The sequence below is a fragment of the Neofelis nebulosa genome, chromosome 8 (genome assembly GCF_028018385.1).
Source record: "Neofelis nebulosa isolate mNeoNeb1 chromosome 8, mNeoNeb1.pri, whole genome shotgun sequence".
Classification (NCBI taxonomy): domain Eukaryota; kingdom Metazoa; phylum Chordata; class Mammalia; order Carnivora; family Felidae; genus Neofelis; species Neofelis nebulosa.
Genome location: NC_080789.1, coordinates 64,127,238 through 64,147,394, shown reverse-complemented (window position 1 = coordinate 64,147,394; position 20,157 = coordinate 64,127,238). Strand labels below are relative to the sequence as shown.

Below are 20,157 nucleotides of genomic sequence, written 5' to 3'. Positions count from 1 at the left end.
GGGCGCCTGTGTGGCTCGGTTGATTAAGCGTCCAACTTCAGCTCAGGTCATGATCTCATAGTTCGTGACTTCGAGCCCCTCGTTGGGCTCTCTGCTGTCAGCACACAGCCCACTTCGGATCCTCTGACACCCTCTCTCTGCTCTTCCTCTGTGTGTGTGCACACTCTCTCTCCCTTTCTCCTCTCTCTCTCAAAAAGTAAAACATTAAGAAAATGTATTAATACAAAAAAAAGACTTTCCTTCCTTCACTGAACTGACTTGGCATCTTGGTCAAAAATCAACTGATGTACATGTTTGGGTCTGTTTCTGGATTCTCTTCTGTTCCCCTGATCTATTTGTTTATGCTTACAACAATACTACGCTTGTCTAATTACTGTAACTTTATAGTCTTGAAATGAGATAGCATAAGCCTTCCAAACAAAAAATATTTTAAAGATCATGAAACAATCTCTTAAGAGATTAATTTGCTTTTCAGATCTTTTTAAAAAGATTATTTTGCTATTTTTTGCTATTATTTTGCTATTTTGCTAGATTCTTCACGTGTCTTTATATATTTTAGAGTCTTTTTTTTTTTTTTTTTTTTGGTCAGTTTCTTCAGAAGAGCCTAGAATTTTTATAGTGATTGCACTGAATCTATAGGTCAATTTGGGAATAATGGGCATCTTAATTATATTGAATCTTTCGGTCTGTGAATGTGGTTTTATTCTCGTTTATTAGAGTCTTCTCAAGTTTCTCTCAGCAAAGTTGTATAATTTGTAGTGGAGGTCTTACCCATCTTCCATTAGATTTATTCCTTGGTATTTGTAGTATTTGATACTGTTGTAAAAGGTATAATTTAAAACCTTTTTATTTTCAGGTATTTGTTGTCAGAACATAGAAATACAGTTAGTTTTTGAATGCTATGACCTTATAAATTAACATCTCAGTTCTATTAGGTCTTTTGTTGCAAATTTCATAGGGATTTTACATGCACAATAATATTTTCTGTGACTAACAGCAACTGCAACCTTTATGCTTTTTATTTATTTTTCTTGCTTTATTGCACTAGCTAGGACTTCAGATACAAAATGCATAGAAATGATGAAAGCAGATATTCTTCCTTGTTTCCATTATTCGTGGGAAAAGATTTAATGTTTCAGCAAGAATTATAATGTTGGCTATAGGTTTTCATAGATGTTCTTTATCAGATTGGAACTGCCATGTTCTATTTGTGGCTTGCTAAGAAATTTTATTATGCAGAGGTGTTGAATTTTATCAAATGTTCTTTTACTGCATTTGAGATAATCAGATATTTTTTTCTCTTTTATTCCGCTAAAGTGATGAATGACATTGACTTTTTTTTTCTGACGTGAAACTAGCTTTCCTGGGATAAATCCTGTTGGTCATGATGTATTATCTTCGTATATATTGACGGGTTCTATTTTCTCAAGTTTTGTTAAGGATTTCACACCACCGTTCATGAGGAATATTGGTCTCTGATTTTCTTTTGTTGTAATGTTTTTTGTTAGGTTTAATATCAGGGTTATGTTAACTTTATAAAACAGGTTGAGAAGTATTCCCTTCTCTATTTTCTGAAAGAATTGGTATTAGTATTGGTATTATTTCTTCTGTAAATGTTTGATAGAATTCACTTGTAGAGATATCTGGACTAGAGTTCTCTTTATTGTAAGGTTTTTTTAATTAACAATTTCTAATGTGGGCTATTTAGATTTTCTGTTGCTTCTTCTATCAGTTTTGATAAGTTGTATTTTGATAAGTTTGTTCATTTTATCCAAGGTGATATGACTTGAAGTTGTTGGCAATTATTCTTCCTTTTTTTTTTTTTTCTTTTGTTAGGTTAGCCCACTTAAATTTTTGGGTTTATTTATTATGATACTCTATCTTATTATACTCTGACTACTATAAATATTGTACAGAAGCCTCCTTTCTTATGATGGTTCAACTTAAAATTACGATATATTCTTATTATCCCAATAATGCCTGTAGGAGTTGTAGTAATGTCCCCATTACTATTCCTGAAAATGATAATTTGTGTTTTCTATCTTTTTTCTTCGTCAGTCTTGCTAGAGAATTATCAATTTTATTAATCTATTTTTAAAAAACAACATTTGCCCTTTGTAATCGTCTATTGTTTGTCCATTTACTAATTCATTAATCTCCACTCTTATTTTTATTATATTCTCTCCTCTACTTACCCACAGTTTAATTTGATCTTTTTCTTATTTCTTAAGGTGGAAATTTAGAGCATTGATTTTACGTCTTTTATAGCAGTTAGTGCTGTAAAATTTTCTCAAACCATGGTGTTAGCTGCATCCCATAAATCTTAATGGATTATTTTCATTATCATCAAAGTATTTTCTAATGATTTTAGCTTTGATCTGTGGACTTTTAGAAGTCTGTTGTTTCATTTATAAACCTAAGGGATTTTTCTGGATGTCTTACTGTTACCACAAGACTTTTCAGTGGAACCAGTTCCTTGGATCTGTGGTAGATGCTGTGGCCTGTGTAAAAAGGTGACATAATGAATTCTCTTTTTACCCTGTAAGGTTCCCTAAGTATGATCTTTGAAACTTCCTTTTCTTGGTGTCTTTTTTATTTCTTTTTTGAAACTTAAGATATGTTCTATAACATGCCTTAGTATGGAACGAATTTTAACGTTATTATAGAGGTTGTCACCACATATCCCTGTTACAGTTTATTTTCATTTTACGTAGAAAGATATAGATAATCATTGTTCCATCTTAATACTAAGTTTGGGGATAAACTTCTCTTTATGTGGAGTTTTTAATCCAAGCTAAAAATTATTTTAGCTTTCAAATAGATACCACTAAATAATAATCTAATGATTTGACTAGTTCCTTTAGACAGCATTTTTATTAACTTTAAGGTTAATGTTACTAAAGTCTCAAGAATTTATCTCTTGTTATATCCAGCAAGTCCAGAAAACAGTAAGATATACTTAGAACCAAAGCAATTTTTTTTAAATATATGAAACTTATTGTCAAATTGGTTTCCATACAACACCCAGTGCTCATCCCAAAAGATGCCCTCTTCAATACCCATCACCCACCCTCCCCTCCCTCCCACCCCCCATCAGCCCTCAGTTTGTTCTCAGTTTTTTTTTTTTTCAATGGTTTTTTTGGTTTTTTTTGTTTTTTTTTTTTTTATTTTTGGGACAGAGAGAGACAGAGCATGAACGGGGGAGGGGCAGAGAGAGAGGGAGACACAGAATCGGAAACAGGCTCCAGGCTCCGAGCCATCAGCCCGGAGCCCGACGCGGGGCTCGAACTCACGGACCGCGAGATCGTGACCTGGCTGAAGTCGGACGCTTAACCGACTGCGCCACCCAGGCGCCCCTGTTCTCAGTTTTTAAGAGTCTCTTATGCTTTGGCTCTCTCCCTCTCTAACCTCTCTCTCTTTTTTTTTTTTTCCTTCCCCTCCCCCATGGGTTCCTGTTAAGTTTCTCAGGATCCACATAAGAGTGAAAACAGGGGCGCCTGGGTGGCGCAGTCGGTTAAGCGTCCGACTTCAGCCAGGTCACGATCTCGCGGTCTGTGAGTTCGAGCCCCGCGTCAGGCTCTGGGCTGGTGGCTCGGAGCCTGGAGCCTGTTTCCGATTCTGTGTCTCCCTCTCTCTCTGCCCCTCCCCCGTTCATGCTCTGTCTCTCTCTGTCCCAAAAATAAATAAAAAACATTGAAAAAAAAAATTTAAAAAAAAAAAAAAAAAAAAAAAAAAAAAGAGTGAAAACATATGGTATCTGTCTTTCTCTGTATGGCTTATTTCACTTAGCATCACACTCTCCAGTTCCATCCACGTTGCTACAAAAGGCCATATTTCATTCTTTCTCATTGCCACATAGTATTCCATTGTGTATATAAACCAAAATTTCTTTATCCACCCATCAGTTGATGGACATTTAGGCTCTTTCCATAATTTGGCTATTGTTGAAAGTGCTGCTGTAAACATTGGGGTACAAGTGCCCCTATGCATCAGCACTCCTGTATCCCTTGGGTAGATCCTAGTAGTGCTATTGCTGGGTCATAGGGTAGATCTATTTTTAATTTTTTGAGGAACGTCCACACTGTTTTCCAGAGTGGCTGCACCAGTTTGCATTCCCACCAACAGTGCAAGAGGAGAACCAAAGCAATTTTTAAATGCAGTTTCATCCTTTCTTGATGAATCAGCCAGTCCAGTAGATCTTACAGTACCTTCAGAGTCAGCATTATGAAAATTACCTACTGTGTACTGTAGATCCACAGAGAGCAGCTCAGTAAAAATTTAGAATGAATAAATGCCAGAAACAAGAATATCCACCGTATGGGGCCTTTCTGTGTTCATTTTTAGACGATTGTCATTTTTAAAATGTAGGAGTCTAGGGGAGCCTGGGTGGCTCAGTCGGTTAAGCGTCTGCCTTCAGCTCAGGTCACGATCTCACGGTCCGTGAGTTCGAGCCCCGCATCGGGCTCTGGGCTGATGGCTCGGAGCCTGGAGCCTGCTTCCAGTTCTGTGTCTCCCTCTCTCTCTGCCCCTCCCCCGTTCATGCTCTGTCTCTCTCTGTTTCAAAAATAAATAAACGTTAAAAAAATTTAAAAAAATAATAATAAAATAAAATAAAATAAATTGGAGTCTAATTGGATTTATTAGGTGTCATGAATATCAGGCTGGGAATTGGAGCAGAAAGTGGCTCACCAGAGAAATATATCTTATTATGACCTGACAGTAATGGTCAGCAAGTCGTTGTTACATTCACAGTTGTTTGTATAGTAATACAGCCAGGAATTCCCAAGGAAATCAGTTCTTTTTCTTTTCCATTTCTTCTGTAGCTCTGTCAAACAGAACAAAACCCAGTGGTAAACCAAATGTCTGAATCCGTGAAACAGCTTGATGAAACGCTGTAATAAGATAAATTATGATGTGCCAGATACTTTCTTCTGTACAGTTCTTAAAATCGAAACATACCTAAGGACAGAAAGCCTTTTGGATGTAGCTCTCCAGAGACAATTATTTTCTTTTCAAAACAGCTAGTGTCATTCTGGTACTGATCAGACTGACTTTTCTAGCTTCATATAAACATGTATCCTCCCTGTCCTCTGAGAAATGGTGAGTGTCTGTCTTCTTGCCTTCACAGTGGAAGGGACCGCCAACATTACCTGGATGATGTGTTATAGTGGACGGCATGGTTACTTGAAAGCTAGCTTTTAATCCACTGCATTGAGCCTGGCCTAATGTAGCATATGCAGGTTGGCACAGAGAGCACGGGCAAGGGACATTAAGAAACACTGTGCTATAATCTCCCCTACCAGTATTCCCCACAATGGAACTTGTAAAAAACAGTTTGTATGACACGCCGATGGTGTTTTCTGCCCTTTTTGTTTGGGAATTTGAACATTGCAGGTTAACTTACAAAGTAGACTGTAACAAGGGCAAGATAAACATATGTAGCGCTATATATTTAGTTAAAATAGTGAGGGATGCCTGGGTGGCTCAGTTGATTAAGTGTCTAACTTTAGCTCAGGTCATAATCTTACAGTTTGTGGGTTAGAGCCCTGTGTCAGGCTCTACTGACAGCCCAAAGCCTGAAGCCTGCTTTGGATTCTGTGTCTCCTTTCTCTGCCCCTCCCTCACTTGTGTTTCTCTCTCTCTCTCTCTCTCTCTACCTCTGTCTCTCTCTGTCTCTCTCTCTCAGAAATAAATAAACATTAAAAAAAATTGTTTAATAAAATAGCAAAACCCTTACCATATTTCTTTACCGGGGCTTGGGGGAGATTTGGGGTAGAACTTCAACTTGCTAACATTCAGTTAGGCCCAGGTTTGACATTTAGAAGTGACAGTTTGAGAGAGTGATGGTGCCCCTGCCCATGGAGGAAGCAACATCTATAGCATTCAGTGTGATCAGGGACTTGGCCCTTTAATGAAATGTCAAATAGAGGTGACTTCGACTTATTTTATCATGGGGCCAAATTCTAGCCAAATGCTGTGGATATGAGACTGAGATGGGAAAACTCAGGTTCTCCTTCTGATGTCATTGCCCCGGAAGATGTGGTCTTTGCACCGGGTGCATGGAGTTGACCAGACGAGGCGTTTGGGTCCCAGCCAGATTCTTTGGTTAACTGTAGGTTTGTACAAACTTAACTTGGTCATCTCATCTGTAGTGCTAAGGATGATCCGTGGTCATGTTTCACTCTACTTCTTGAGGTTAATAGGATTGTAGGATCAAAGTAAAAAGATGTTATAAAGAGCATATGTTTGTGCTCACACTCTGGACAATTTGTCCAGTATGACCCAGCTTTAACCTTTATAAGACTTTACTCACCTGATTTACTCTTGTTTTCAGGCTACAACTGAGGTGGAAATTAAGAAGAAAGGCCCTGGATCTCTCTTAGTTTCCATGGACCAACTGGCCTCCTATGGACGGAAGGACAGAATCAACAGTATATTGAGTGTTGTTACAAATACACTAGTAGAAGGTATGTGCCCTTGATGTCAGCCCAGACCACCAAGATAAAATTACGTCCTGTTCACGATAAATATAATCCCTGTCCCTTGGCCTGACTTTTGCAAAAATTGACTCTGAACTTTAGGAATAGTCTACTTGTTATAGAAACCAGCATCCCATGTCTGCATGCAGAGAATCAAATAAGGACTTCAAAGCTGCTGCCAGCATTGTATACAGATAGATAAGAAGTATGAAGGAATGACATTTAAGAGTGAGCTAGCAGATCTCAAGAAGACTGTAATTGTCACGAGGGGCCAGCAGGGTGATATGAGGCACAAAGGATATAGACTGAAGTGTGAAGATACGAAATAATGGAACCCCCCTCCTGCCCTCTACCCCAAAACATACCTTCCTCTTTTCCTTTTTAGCACCCTACAACCCTTTTGCTTTTCCCTGAAGGACTAATGTACTGTGCATTTTGATTGCACCTAATTCTGCCTCTCATCAAACACCCCCACATACCCATAAATATATTTGATGTGTGAATAGGTAAGCTGAAACCCCTCTTATTCCGGCGCTCTGTGCCACAGGAAAAGAGCAGCCGCTGTTGAATCATAGCCTATCTGCAGGAGTGTTGCTGTCAGTGCCTGAACTTCGTATTAGGTGGCTCCTCCGTGACACAGCCTGGCCCGCTGAGGAATGTCAGGATTTTCCATTACACCACAGCCCCCCAGCGGGTGTCCCATCTGTCCGGTTGTGGTCTGTATTCTAGGCTCCCCTTTGTTTCGTCAGACGTAGATTCCGTAACTGGGTTTTCTCTCACAAGATTCTGACTGATCCTGCATGAATCCTCTTCTTTTGATTCATGTTGCTTTAGCTGAGCTGTCCCACTGTAGATCCAGAATATTCTTGAAGCCTCAGACTGCTGTTCTTCAGAGTTCAAACCCCCAGGCTAACCCCACAATACCCAGAGCCCCTCCTTTTTTTTTTTTTTAAACGTTTTATTTATTTTTGAGACAGAGAGAGACAGAGCATGAACGGGGGAGGGGCAGAGAGAGAGGGAGACACAGAATTGGAAGCAGGCTCCAGGCTCTGAGCCATCAGCCCAGAGCCCGACGCGGGGCTCGAACTCACGGACCGCGAGATCGTGACCTGAGTTGAAGTCGGACGCCCAACCGATTGAGCCACCCAGGCGCCCCAGCCCCTCCTTTTGTAAGGGGAGTCAGAATTGTCCTGGTGTCCTTGGAACAAGTTTTTTTTTTTTTCAACGTTTTTTATTTATTTTTGGGACAGAGAGAGACAGAGCATGAACGGGGGAGGGGCAGAGAGAGAGGGAGACACAGAATCGGAAACAGGCTCCAGGCTCCGAGCCATCAGCCCAGAGCCTGACGCGGGGCTCGAACTCACAGACCGCGAGATCGTGACCTGGCTGAAGTCGGACGCTTAACCGACTGCGCCACCCAGGCGCCCCTGGAACAAGTTATTTTTTGAGTCATTTAAGCCCAATACCACTTCTACTCAGAGAAAAAGAGTTCAGGAGGGGCGTCTGTGGTAAAGGGAGAACCCCCAGAAAGAAAAACTCTTCGAGTGTTTCCCTTCTCACATGTGAGCAAGGAGTTAGACTATACCTAGACTAATCTTGAGACTGTATCAAGCCAAAAAGAGTATTGAATTGACTATTACCAGCTGCCTCCACACTTCATTTATGTCTGTTTTCTTTAATTCTCATTGAGGTCATTGTCTGAGAGAGCATCTTTAAACTTTGTGGTTTATACTTTGAGATTATAGGTAAATAACTGCAGAGCATAAGAATTGCAAGCTAAGGGGCTCCTCCCGGGTGGCTCAGTCTGTTAAGTGTCTGACTCTTGATTTCAGCTCAAGTCATGATTTCACACTTCACGAGATCAAGCCCCATGTCAGGCTCTGCACTGACAGCATGGAGCCTGCTTGGGAATCTCTCTCTCTCCCTCCCTCCCTCCCTCCCCCTCCCTCTCTCTCTCTCTCTCTCTCTCTCTCTCTCTCTCTCAAAATTAGTAAATAAAATTAAAAAAAATTCCAATCTAAGAAACACTAGCTTAAGAACCTTGGCTAATTTTATTCTTCACTTGGAGACAAGAATGGGATTTCTCTGGGAATCTGTGGAAGTTGAGAAAGACAAATGAACCCCCTCCAACAGGCATATTTTATTACTGGCAAAGACGTCAGAACAGCAAAACTGTTGGTGTAGAGCAACAATTCTGTAGTTGATTACTACAGTGGCCTAGCGCAGGGTCTAGTCAAGGTCAATGCTCAAGAAATGTTTGTGGGGCTGAACCTTGCTGTGCTTGGTCGGTGCTGCGGGCTTCCTGTCAGAGGCCTTGGTGCTTCCCTTCCTCTACGGAGTTGGATAGAAACACTGGAGTGGTAGCTCTGCCTTTTTCTTCTCCTTTTTCTTCCTCTTCTCCCTGTGCTCTTCCTTCCCTTCCTGTTCTGCTATACTCATTCTCCACCCTCCACCCACCAGCACACACATGATAAAAAAATAGACGCAGGGGTAGCTCAGGGGAGAGAGACAGTCATAGTTGTGTTCCTGAGTAGGAAGCCGTCCCAGCTTTTTCTCCCTTTTCTAAGTCCTAATGCTCACATAGCCTTTCACTGCTCAGACATTCCACTGTCCCCTCCCCTAGTATTCAACTCGCTTTGTTAAAGCCGAGGAGACAGAACCGCTATAAGCAAAGAACAATGAATGGCTGGAACTGAAGAATTTGAGAGTGAGTTGAAGGGCATTAAGAAACTCCATTCCTATTTCACCGCTGGCCCCTCTGTGTTTAATGATTGCTACAACATTAAAAGCCAGCGTTGAATGAATAATTATTCCTGCTTCTCAGGCCTTCAGTTCAGAAACTCTGACATTATTTTAATTTTTGGATTACCAAACCAAAGAAGCAGGCTTCTACCTACCGATGGCTTAGAAACCACAGTGGAGCATTCCAGAATCATGTAAATAATGAGAAAATCCTGCCTGCTGTGTGTCACACCTAGCCCATTGGCAGACATGCTCACGCGGATCCAGTAAAGTCAGCAGAATTCACAGTCAGCAGAGCCATCAGCTTGGGGATATTTCAGAGGACTGGGGGTAGGGTGTGGGCAGAGAGCAGTACGGTCTCACTTCTCAAAGCAGCGAGGCTGTGGGAGGCGGGGAGACCGTTGGCGAAGTAAGAATGAAGACGTGATGATAGTTGGCATTCTTGGTTCTCAGGTAAAACAGGTTCAGAAACTCCTTATAGAGGCAACTGGCCATAGCTGTTGCTGCCATGATTCGTTGATTCACTCTTTTGTTCAACTGACAGGCAGCATCCATACGATTGCTTATTTGCTATCCGCCTTTCCTGGTGTGGCTGTAAGCTCTGTGAGGACGGGGACTCTTGTTCACCAGCAAATTCCCAGTGCCTCGTACGCTGTAGGTGCTGAAACATTGTTGAATTGGACTGAGAGAAGCCCTGCCTTCAGAAACCTCACAGTCTGCTAACCCCACCATCTTGGTGGAATTGCGAGGCCCTCTCGCTGTCGGCAGCGAGACACGTAGCCGTGTCGGGCACGTGGGGCCAGTAACAGTTTACAAGGTTGCGCATCACTCTCTAAACCTTTACGTTCACCTAATTGATCTTTTCTAGCTCGTAAAGTTCCACGTTGTATTACTGTTTGTGGAACGGAAAAGATCATCCTGAGATCTTACCTGAGACAATGTGGATGTGATCCCTAGTATCCCTGTAGGAATCTCCTTCGTGCCCCGTAGGGTAGGGAAACCCCTCTTCAGTATCTGGCAAAGACTGGGAGCCTAGTGCACTCTACAACAGTACAATTGTATCTCCTGTCAGAAACGTGAACAGTCGCTGCCTCAACCTCCACGTGCCAGTGAACAGCAGACATTTGGAGAAGGGAGGAGATTAAAAAAAGGAACGGAACCAAATTTCCAAATATGTCCTATAAGAATTTATGGAAATAAGAGAACCTTTTCATTTTCTTTTTTTGGTTAGAAAACTAAATTTACCTTGGGAAGGGAGGGAGTTCTATGAGGAAGAAGCCAAAGCAAATTTTCTTCACAGACTTCCTTTCCCACGCAGACTCCCACGTGGCGCTTACTGTGGCCCTTAAATCTGAAAAACCAAGGCAACCATTTTCTTAGCAACCAGGGAGCCAATCAAAAACCCAACCCAAGCACCCCATCTGAAATAAAGCCATCACCATGGGTACCATCCAGCTGGTTGGCAAAAGGGAAAGTAGACTAATTTCAGGCAGCCATCTTGTTCTTGGTGAAATGTTGGGAAACTTTTATTCATTCCCTGAGTGATTTGATTTTGTCAGCAGAATTGCATTGGGGTGTGGGATGGATGCGGTTATATCCAACCCGTGGAACCAAGACCTGGCCTCTAAGGATTATCATGCTGATGGGTTTTCAAAACTACGTCTCTTAAAGAACATCCTCCTAGATCAAGGTCCTTGGGCGATTGTAATCCAAGCTGTTCTAATTCCTACTTAACTTGAGGAGGGCTTTGTTACCCAGGACCTCCTGCCTAGAATGTTGTGGCTGCCAGCTGAATGGCTCTCTGCCTTTATGTCTAATGGTCCTTTTTCATCTTCATTTTGTGATGACCCTAGAGGTCATCTTGGTCCGGTGATATTCCGTCCGTGTCTATCAGAGTCCCAGGATCCTGGGGAAGTGCCTCAGGGAAGGAAGAAGTCCATCGGGCTGAGCTTCAACTAGAGGAGTTCCTGGTTTATCTGTGTCATATATTGGGGGCCACATAAGATCTTGTTTGAGACCAACCAGTTCTGTTTCTAAAAGAGAAAGAAGACAAGAAAAAGGAAAGGGGAAAGAGATGGAGGAAGGAAGGACGAAAACAGAGAAGGGAATGATGAGGGTGAGAAAGGACAAAAGGGCCAGCGAGAAGGAGAAAAGAAGAGAGGGGGGACGAGAGAGAGGAAGGGAGGGAAGCGGGGAAAGGAGTGGGACTCCCATGCCCAACTCGGTCGTGAATTGTGAACTCATTGACTTGAGCTTCTGTGGGAACGTAAGAGACACACTGCACATAGTAGCCCGGCGGCCAGTGCTGCTTCTTTTCTGCTGCAAAGATAATAATAATAGCAAATGCTTCTCACTGTATGCCAGGGTGTTCCAAGGCACTTTATATATATCTTAGCTCATTTAATTCAGCAGATTGAAGTAATGTACTCAGGTTCCCACAGTTAGCAGTGTCTGAGCTGGTATTTGCACCCAGGTATGTCTGCTTTCAGAGTCTATGCTTTTGATTGCTTCTCTGGTAATAATTTAGTGATATGACGTATAGTGTAATACCTGCCATTTATTGAGGACTTGCCTTGTGCCAGGCACTGTGCTGCCTGCTTTATGTCCATCAACTCATGCAGTCAGTGGATGAGGATTACAGGACTCGTGTCGTCCTATAGCCTGTATAGTAAGTGTCATTTCAGATGAGGCAACAGAAGAACAGGAATCGGTAACTTGCCTGACATCACACGTTGTGAGTGTTGAAGCCAGTTGGACCAGGGAGTCAGACTCCAAAGGCCAAGCCCCTAACCAGAATGCTGTGCTCCCCAAATGGATGGATCACACTCTAATTTACAGCTAGATGTTGTTAACAACGAAATGACCTGGTATTTCCCATGCCTCCTCTTTGCCTTCAAGAGAAATGAAATGGAAGCGGGAGGACCGCACAGTTAGGACAGTCAGCACTCAAACCATCTTTCTTCTCGTGGTTCAAAGCAGCGATTACCTTAATGAGTCAGTGAGGAGGAGTAGTGGCTCTTTGAAACCCTCTTTGTTTTCTCACTGTGATCGAGGGCCACCTTTGTTCTTTACTCACTACAGAACTGGAAGAGTCTCAGAGAAAGTGCCCACCGTGCTGGTATAAATTCGCCAATACTTTCCTCATCTGGGAGTGCCACCCCTACTGGATAAAACTGAAAGAGATTGTGAACTTGATCGTTATGGACCCTTTTGTGGACTTGGCCATCACCATCTGCATTGTCCTGAATACCCTGTTTATGGCAATGGAGCATCATCCTATGACACCGCAATTTGAACACGTCTTGGCTGTAGGAAACCTGGTAAGATGGAACATTCTCTCCTGGTTTTATGATCTGAACATGTTTTGCCTGTAGGACATCTTTTTCTGATACTGGAAGCTGGAGCTTAGTTGAAAAGAAAGTAATAGTTAATTGGAAGACAAATGCTTCCACATATGGCGCAGCCCCAGCCACTTCTGCTCACTGTTGTGATCCCGTGGCTGTTTCCTCTTTCTGCAGAACTTTCAAGACGTCATTTAGGAGCTGTTGGCAGAAACCCAGGCATGGTGACAGAATGGGAGGCATGGTGCAGTGGGTTGGTTTTGGCAACCTGAGCCAAGGACTTGGGGAGTTTTTTTCTCATTCCCTTTCTCACATTGCTGCCTGCAGTGTTCCAGCACACCACTTTCCCTTTCACCTTCAGTAGCAGGCGCCACAAAATATAGGGGAGCTCTTTTGGTGCATTAAACGTAACTATAAATTTGCCTGCACTGTCATACCTTAATTACCCATATGGGGCCCATCTCGGGGAAACTTTTAATTCCAGGCTGGTTTTCCCCTCCTGCCCAACTTCTGGGCTCTAGTCCAGTTTCTACCGTTAGTTGATCTGTGCCAGATTTACTTTCATGTTAGCTTAAGTCATATATTTAACTTATTACATTATTTAGAAGATAAGAATGAGTTGGTTGTTTTTTGTTTTTTAATAGGTGACACAGTGTATTCTAAAGTCAAATAGTTGTGATTTGGGGATTGTCTGTTTTATTTCTGTAGTCCAAAAATCAGGAGTTGATTGAATTTTGATAGGTGGGAAAGAATTAGTTGGAAAGGATCCTCTAGATCTCCTGGGCTTCATTATTCCTTAGGAGTTTCACCACAAGCAAGTCAAATCTAATTGTTGCCATTTAACTTGAGTACGATCTCTGCCTGATGTCTGTCTCTCTCTCTCTCTCTCTCTCTCTCTCTCTCTCTCTCTCTCTCTCACACACACACACACACACACACACACACACAGTTTTTACATTAAGTCCAAATAAGCTATTAAAGTGTTATAAAATCATTTTGAGTTCTGATTATGAAAACACATGTGACAAAAGAGACCCTTTATCTGGTTAGTCCTTGCAGCCCATCATGTTCCCTGGTACACATCCAAGATAATTCTGTGGTCTTTCTACTCTGCATGTCTGAGTTAGGGATCCTTGCATCAGGCTCTGCACTGGGCGTAGAGCCTGCTTAGGATTCTCTCTCTTTCCCTCTCTCTCTCTCTGTCCCTCCCCTGCTCATGCTCCCTCCCTGCCTGTCTCTCTCCTCTCTCTCTCTCCCTCTCTCTCTCAAAATAAATAATAAAAGCAAATAAAATTTAAAAAATAAAAAAAAGTAATTCTTCATACGTCAAACAGTTACAATTTATTTTTACTCAAACCCCAAATATTGGCAGTACACTAGGTTGAAATAACATGCTTGCCGACCTCTGTCATGGGCATTTCCCCCAGGCCTCTGGATGCCATTCATCCCATTGAAAGGCAGCAATGTGTCATTGTTGATTTTCTCTTAGGAACCAGAGTTCCCACAGTATAAATATTCCATGGTCAGTTAGCCAGTGCTTACTGTGGAGCATTTCCCGTGTGTTCACCAGAACCAGTGGTGAATTCAGTCTCTATTTAGCGTGTGAAGCAGGCTGCCATTTCTATGTAGAGAAACCTTCCATGGGTTTATGCCAAGGGTAAAATGTATGTCAGGGATCGATTAGCTGCCCTCACTTAGAGTGATGTTCCCTCTGTAGATACTTAGTGCGCACTGTGAACTTTGATTTTTGCTTCGCTGGATCTCTTCAGGGAAGATTCTCTTTCAGTTTTAGAATACCGCATCTTCAATTTAGAAAAGTGGGGAACCATGGAAAAGTACAGGGACGTAAAACCTTGCAGGCCATGCATCCATTTTGATTTCTATCACGCCATTCTGTTTTGCTATTGCTATACATTCATTGAGTCTCTTTCCCAACAGCATCTGTAATCTAAGTATTTTTCACTATTTTCAATTCTGTCTTCAGACTACATCTTCAAAGTTTTCCTTAAACTCCTTCGTTTGTAAAATTGGTAACCAGGTAGTTGCAAGGACTAATTTATTACGAGTTTAAAACCCATTACGTTAAAGTCCTCCTCTAAAATCATAATATTCAGTAAGAGTGGGGTGTACATGGTTAGCTTAGAATGAGGGTACAGCTCTTGTCGAGACTGGCATTCATGGGATTTTACTTTCTTACCACGTGTGATGTTATTAAGTCCTGTGGGAGGCCGAAGGCACTGGGAAACACAGGGTGCTCTGAAGGGTAGAAAAGTGGGAGTCAGGTAACTCAGGGAACAAGTCGTTCTCATACCCAGTAAGCTCTCAATCCAAACAGTTATTACGTCATTGATTATCACATTTAAAAAATCAAAAGGAAGCATGAAACTGTCCAGCAAGGATATATATATTCCTTGAGGATACATTCACCCAATAGAATTTTATGCAACTTCGTAGCAACATGGACTGAGTTGTGGTAAGTGAAAAACAAGACCCAAGGTATTATGTACTCTATGATTTTGCAATTCTGTCAAAATATACACACATTGGGGAAAAAAAAAAAAAAAAAAAAACACCAGAAAGGGAATACATAAAACTGATAGTTGTGTACAAGATGGAGACTCTAGTTTTTTCCTGTATTTTGCACACTTGTGACAATGTTCTGCTGCTTTTACAATTTAAAATAAGAAACCCTGCAGCATGTGTCTAAGTTTGATAAGACACATAATATCAAATCAGGGATACTGTATTTTTTAATATAATTATATCTCAATTAATGATTTTTTTTAAGGCAAATGTCCCAAGCACAAACATTCAAAATGACTGCTGACCCTTTAGAAGGAGTCCCCTATGTGGTATTCCTATTACTTAAAATCATTTTGTTTTTTTAATGTTTACTTATTTTTGAGAGAGAGAGAGAGACAGAGAGACAGAGAGACAGAGAGACAGAGTGAGACAGAGTGCAAGCGGGAGAGGGACAGAAAGAGAGGGAGACACAGAATCTGAAGCAGGCTCCAGGCTCCGAGCTGTCGGCACAGAGCCCGATGCGGGGCTTGAACTCACAAACTGTGAGATCGTGACCTGTGCTGAAGTTGGACCCTTAACTGACTGAGCCACCCAGACACCCCTGCTTAAAATCGTTTTTTAAATGCATTCTTGTACAGTGTAATTTGGGTGGTTCTGGCAATGACGATGTAAACATTGGGACTGAGTGCTTGATTCACGAGGGAGACAAGACTATCCTTTATCATGTGGTATAGCCCTGGGACATTGAAGGATTGGTGTCCTCAGATGCACAATTTAGCAAGGCTGGGTCTTTAGGCTTCTTGGACATGTATTCAAAGATAATGATAAAGGCATTCTCTTTCTATTATTTCTTTTTCTTACCCCCTGCCTTCCTCCTCTTTAGGTTTTCACTGGAATTTTCACAGCGGAAATGTTCCTGAAGCTCATAGCCATGGATCCCTACTATTATTTCCAAGAAGGTTGGAACATTTTTGACGGATTTATTGTGTCCCTCAGTTTAATGGAACTGAGTCTAGCAGACGTGGAGGGGCTCTCGGTGCTGCGATCTTTCCGATTGGTATTCCATGTTTCTCCAACTTCTTTTTACATTTCCTGTCTTGTACCTACTAAAAAAATTTTGCACAAGTTAGTCTGATGATTAAAAGAATCCTTAGCTATATTCCACTCACAATTCCAGTTGGCGATTTATTGGCTTAGATACTAAAATCTTGAAAAATTTTCTGCTAAACGCCTAATATAGAAGTTAGTTTTTAATTTCAATTAACAAACAGAAATCCACTTTATGAAGTTCCTCAGAAAATAATGGTTAATCTGACAGATGAAAAAGAAAGACTCTCAAGGACTATTCTGAGGTCTAAGTTGGATTTGGTAATAAATCTGTTTCTTCGTCTGAACTCTCCCCGAAATGGCAAGGATTTCTCCTTGTTCAAAGATGTGTCTCATTTCTTCTATCATGGTGACCCCTTCCAGAAAATGAGAATGAAATAATTTTTAAAACTATATTGAAATTAATGGTTGAACATTCACGTTTTTTCCTTAACACTAGCTGAGAAAGATTCTGTAATATATTTGAAGAAGTTAATGTTAAAATTATTAAAATGACTCTGACAGAATAGTTAATGATGTCCTCGAAAGAGCTTCCCATAAACATAGGCATAAGTGATGTCCTGATTAAGTCCCTTAAGAAGCTGAGTTACTTTGAGGGTATCCCACTCAAACAAAGCATCAGAACTGGGGGGCTTAGGTTTTTCTCTTCCCATTGGAAAAAATTACCTAAGCACCTGTAACTGAAAGGATTTCAGGTTTTTTCATCAGGATACTCAGCATATTTAAGAAGGAAGATTGGAATAAAATGGAACTATTTACAAAACAGAGGTCTCACTCAGTCCAGGTCACACATAGCATCTGCCCGGTTTCTGGAACCTCTGCTTACTAGTCTGTGGTTAGGATCCAGCCCACAGTAGACTATTTGAAAATAGTTCTTATTATCTGGAATATGAGATGAAGGAATAAGAGAAGCCACCTTAGCACTAATATTCCTAATAATTAAAAAGCCAGTCAGAAAGGGAAAAAATGTGAATGACCCAGATAGTCACACGGAGAAACACCTGGTGGCTCTTGAGCTCTCAGATAAGACTCAAGCTTTGAAAGGAAAAAAAATGTTCCAATCAGCACAGTTGCCTTCTACCAGAATTCCTCTTATCTCATGTGTTAGTCATTAACTCATGATGTCTGAAAATGATCTCATTATTATCATTTCATTCATGGCCTTTCTTCATTATACTTCTCAGACTATTAGCTAAGACTTGTAAATCATTCCTTATAAAACACAGAAACTTCATGATTGCAGATAACAGAAGTTCTGTCCTCTGAATTAATATCATTAGAGTCCGTTCTCATAAGATGTTTGATATATGTGGAACTGCCCCTACTCGGATGTTGTGCTTTTCCTCCAAATTATTCCAAGTATATCACCAAGTTTCATATCAGCCATTGGTTATTTGTTATTTTTTGGCAGACAAAAAGAGAGATTTTAGAATTTTTAAATACATGTTTTTTAAGAAGAGACAGATGACTTATTTCCACTGTGCCTACTATTTTGATCTTTTGCTTCACTAAAAATCACATTGTCCTTGATATGTTCCTTGAGAAGTCAAGGCAAAATCAGTAGGAAAAGGATATGTTCATGAATGGGTTTTTAAAAAGTGGACTGACCCAGGGACCAATACAGGGGGCTAGAGGCAGTAATCTTGGTTCCTAGTTCTAAATCTTTCACTTACTCTGAAGTTTGTCCATTTTCCCCATCTATGCCTCATGTTCTCCCACTGTAGTCTAAAACAGGTAGAGAGTCCTGGGAACTTCCCAAGGGTGCTCAATAAATTGAAGCTGATCTTACTGACATTATATGTTCTTATTTTAGCCATGTGGTAAGAAAATGGATGCAGTATCATCTGATTTTTGTTTGGGTTCTTTCCCCCTTAGCTCCGAGTGTTCAAACTGGCCAAATCCTGGCCCACCCTGAACATGCTGATCAAGATCATTGGAAATTCAGTGGGTGCCCTGGGCAACCTGACCCTGGTGCTGGCCATCATTGTCTTCATCTTTGCCGTGGTGGGGATGCAACTGTTTGGAAAGAGCTACAAAGAGTGTGTCTGCAAGATCAACCAGGACTGTCAGCTCCCTCGCTGGCACATGAATGACTTTTTCCATTCCTTCCTCATTGTCTTTCGAGTGTTGTGCGGGGAGTGGATCGAGACCATGTGGGACTGCATGGAAGTGGCAGGCCAGGCCATGTGCCTGATTGTCTTCATGATGGTCATGGTTATTGGCAACTTGGTGGTTAGTACTAACTTGTAGAATTTTTCGTTTTTTGCCCCGAGCGTCTTACGCCAGTGGGCTTGGTCCTACTACATTCCATATCTGTGCTAGTTTTTATTCTTTCTTGGCCCAAGAACCCTAAGGTGCAAATGAAGGAAAGGAGACTGCTCCTGAGTCATAAGCCCCACAACCTGTCAACCCTTTTTCATAGTTGTGGAAACCATACTCTGCAAAGTTAAGTGACTTTTCCAAAGTCACACAACTGGTAAATGTCAGGGCTTATATTAGATCCTAGACTACAAAGTCTTTGCTCTTTCTACTACAAAAGTTTCCCTCACTTAAATTAGAATTTCTCAGCTTGACATTGTTGACACTTTGGGTTAGATCATTCTTTGTTGTGGGATTGTCCCATAGATTGTCGAAGTTTAACAGCATCCCTGACCCCTACCTTCCACCGGCCCGTAGCGCCCCACAGCCTAAGCGGTGACAACCAAAAATGTCTCCAGACATTGCCAGCTGTCTCCTTGGAGGCAAAATTACCCTCCCCTGTGAACCACTGATCTAAAACAACTGAGGGTTTTATCTCACTTGTATAAATGGCAAGTCACGTTTTTGCCTTATTCTGATCTGTCTGCTGTCTTTTGCCTCTGTATATAGAATATTCACCAACAGAGATTTTTGACACCATCTTTCTCCAAGAATGATCTGAGGACTAACCGCAGTGAGATCACTTTAGAGTATGTTAGAAATGCAGACGCTTAGGCCCCACCCCAGAACTACTGAATCAGAATCTGCATTTCTAACAAGTGATTTCCCCAGGTGATTCACCTGCTCACTAAAGTTTAAGAAGTACTGATCTTGCAGATCAGGCCCAATCCCACTCGCAAGTGTAGAGCGAGAGGGACCGAAAGAAGGCAGACCCGGATGATCCCCCATCGGCTCATCCAGAGCAGCTCTCCCTTCTTGTGCCACAGAGAAGCGTGCCAATAGAGGCTTCCCGCTCAGCAGCCTCTGATCCGGCCGTGCCACCCTATTCCCTCCTATGACATGTGACAGCAGACACCATGGTGTGTCTGTAATCCCTCCCTTTCCTCACTCCCGACCACCTTTCCCTCAGTCCTGCTCCCTCTGGCCTTCCCACTCCTTCAGTGATCTCAGCTGTTGCCTCCTGGTACATAGTGGAATCCACATTTGTCAGTGCTGACCTCGCTGCCCTTTCTCCCTCCTCCTATTCTCAGTTGTCTCAACACCATCTCCCCGTGACTCTCTACAGATACCTGAGCACATGACCAAATCCAGTATTATTTCCGCTTCTGATGACACCTTTCCAGGTTCCCCTTTGCTCAGGCCTTCTGCCCACCTAGTCTCTAGGAATCTATAACTGTAAGCCTCTTCTGACTCTCTTCCCTCCCTTCCCAGTAATTATCTGATGCCTTTCATACATCTCTCTTCCTGGTATTTCCAAGATCTGACCGATCCTTTCCATTCCATTCCTGTAACCCGTTCAATATTTCTAAAAGTCTGAAGATCACAGACACCCAGGTTTCACTCATTAAAAAACACTTGAGTCCCAGGCCCTACACCAGATCTCCTGAATCAGAATCTTTCAGGTGAGGCCAAGGAAAGGAAATATGTATTTTTTCATGCATCCCACCCCAGGAGATTTTGATGCCTGCTAAGGTTTGAGATTACGATAGCCTAATCCAGACCGTTATTAACTCATACAAGTGACACTCTAACGCCTGGTCCGTCCC

The 20,157-nt window shown here is 41.8% G+C and overlaps 1 protein-coding gene across 9 annotated transcripts in view; it reads left to right on the top strand.

Moving 5' to 3' along the window:
• SCN8A (sodium voltage-gated channel alpha subunit 8) overlaps positions 1-20,157 on the top strand; it is a 179,612-nt gene that overhangs the window by 124,864 nt on the left and 34,591 nt on the right. For all 9 annotated transcript variants that reach the window (XM_058742723.1, XM_058742726.1, XM_058742721.1 and 6 more), the window contains exons 13-16: positions 6,335-6,467; positions 12,303-12,541; positions 15,969-16,142; positions 18,068-18,424. In XM_058742723.1, the coding sequence (XP_058598706.1) occupies positions 6,335-6,467; positions 12,303-12,541; positions 15,969-16,142; positions 18,068-18,424 (903 nt within the window). The remainder of the gene's footprint in view (positions 1-6,334; positions 6,468-12,302; positions 12,542-15,968; positions 16,143-18,067; positions 18,425-20,157) is intronic.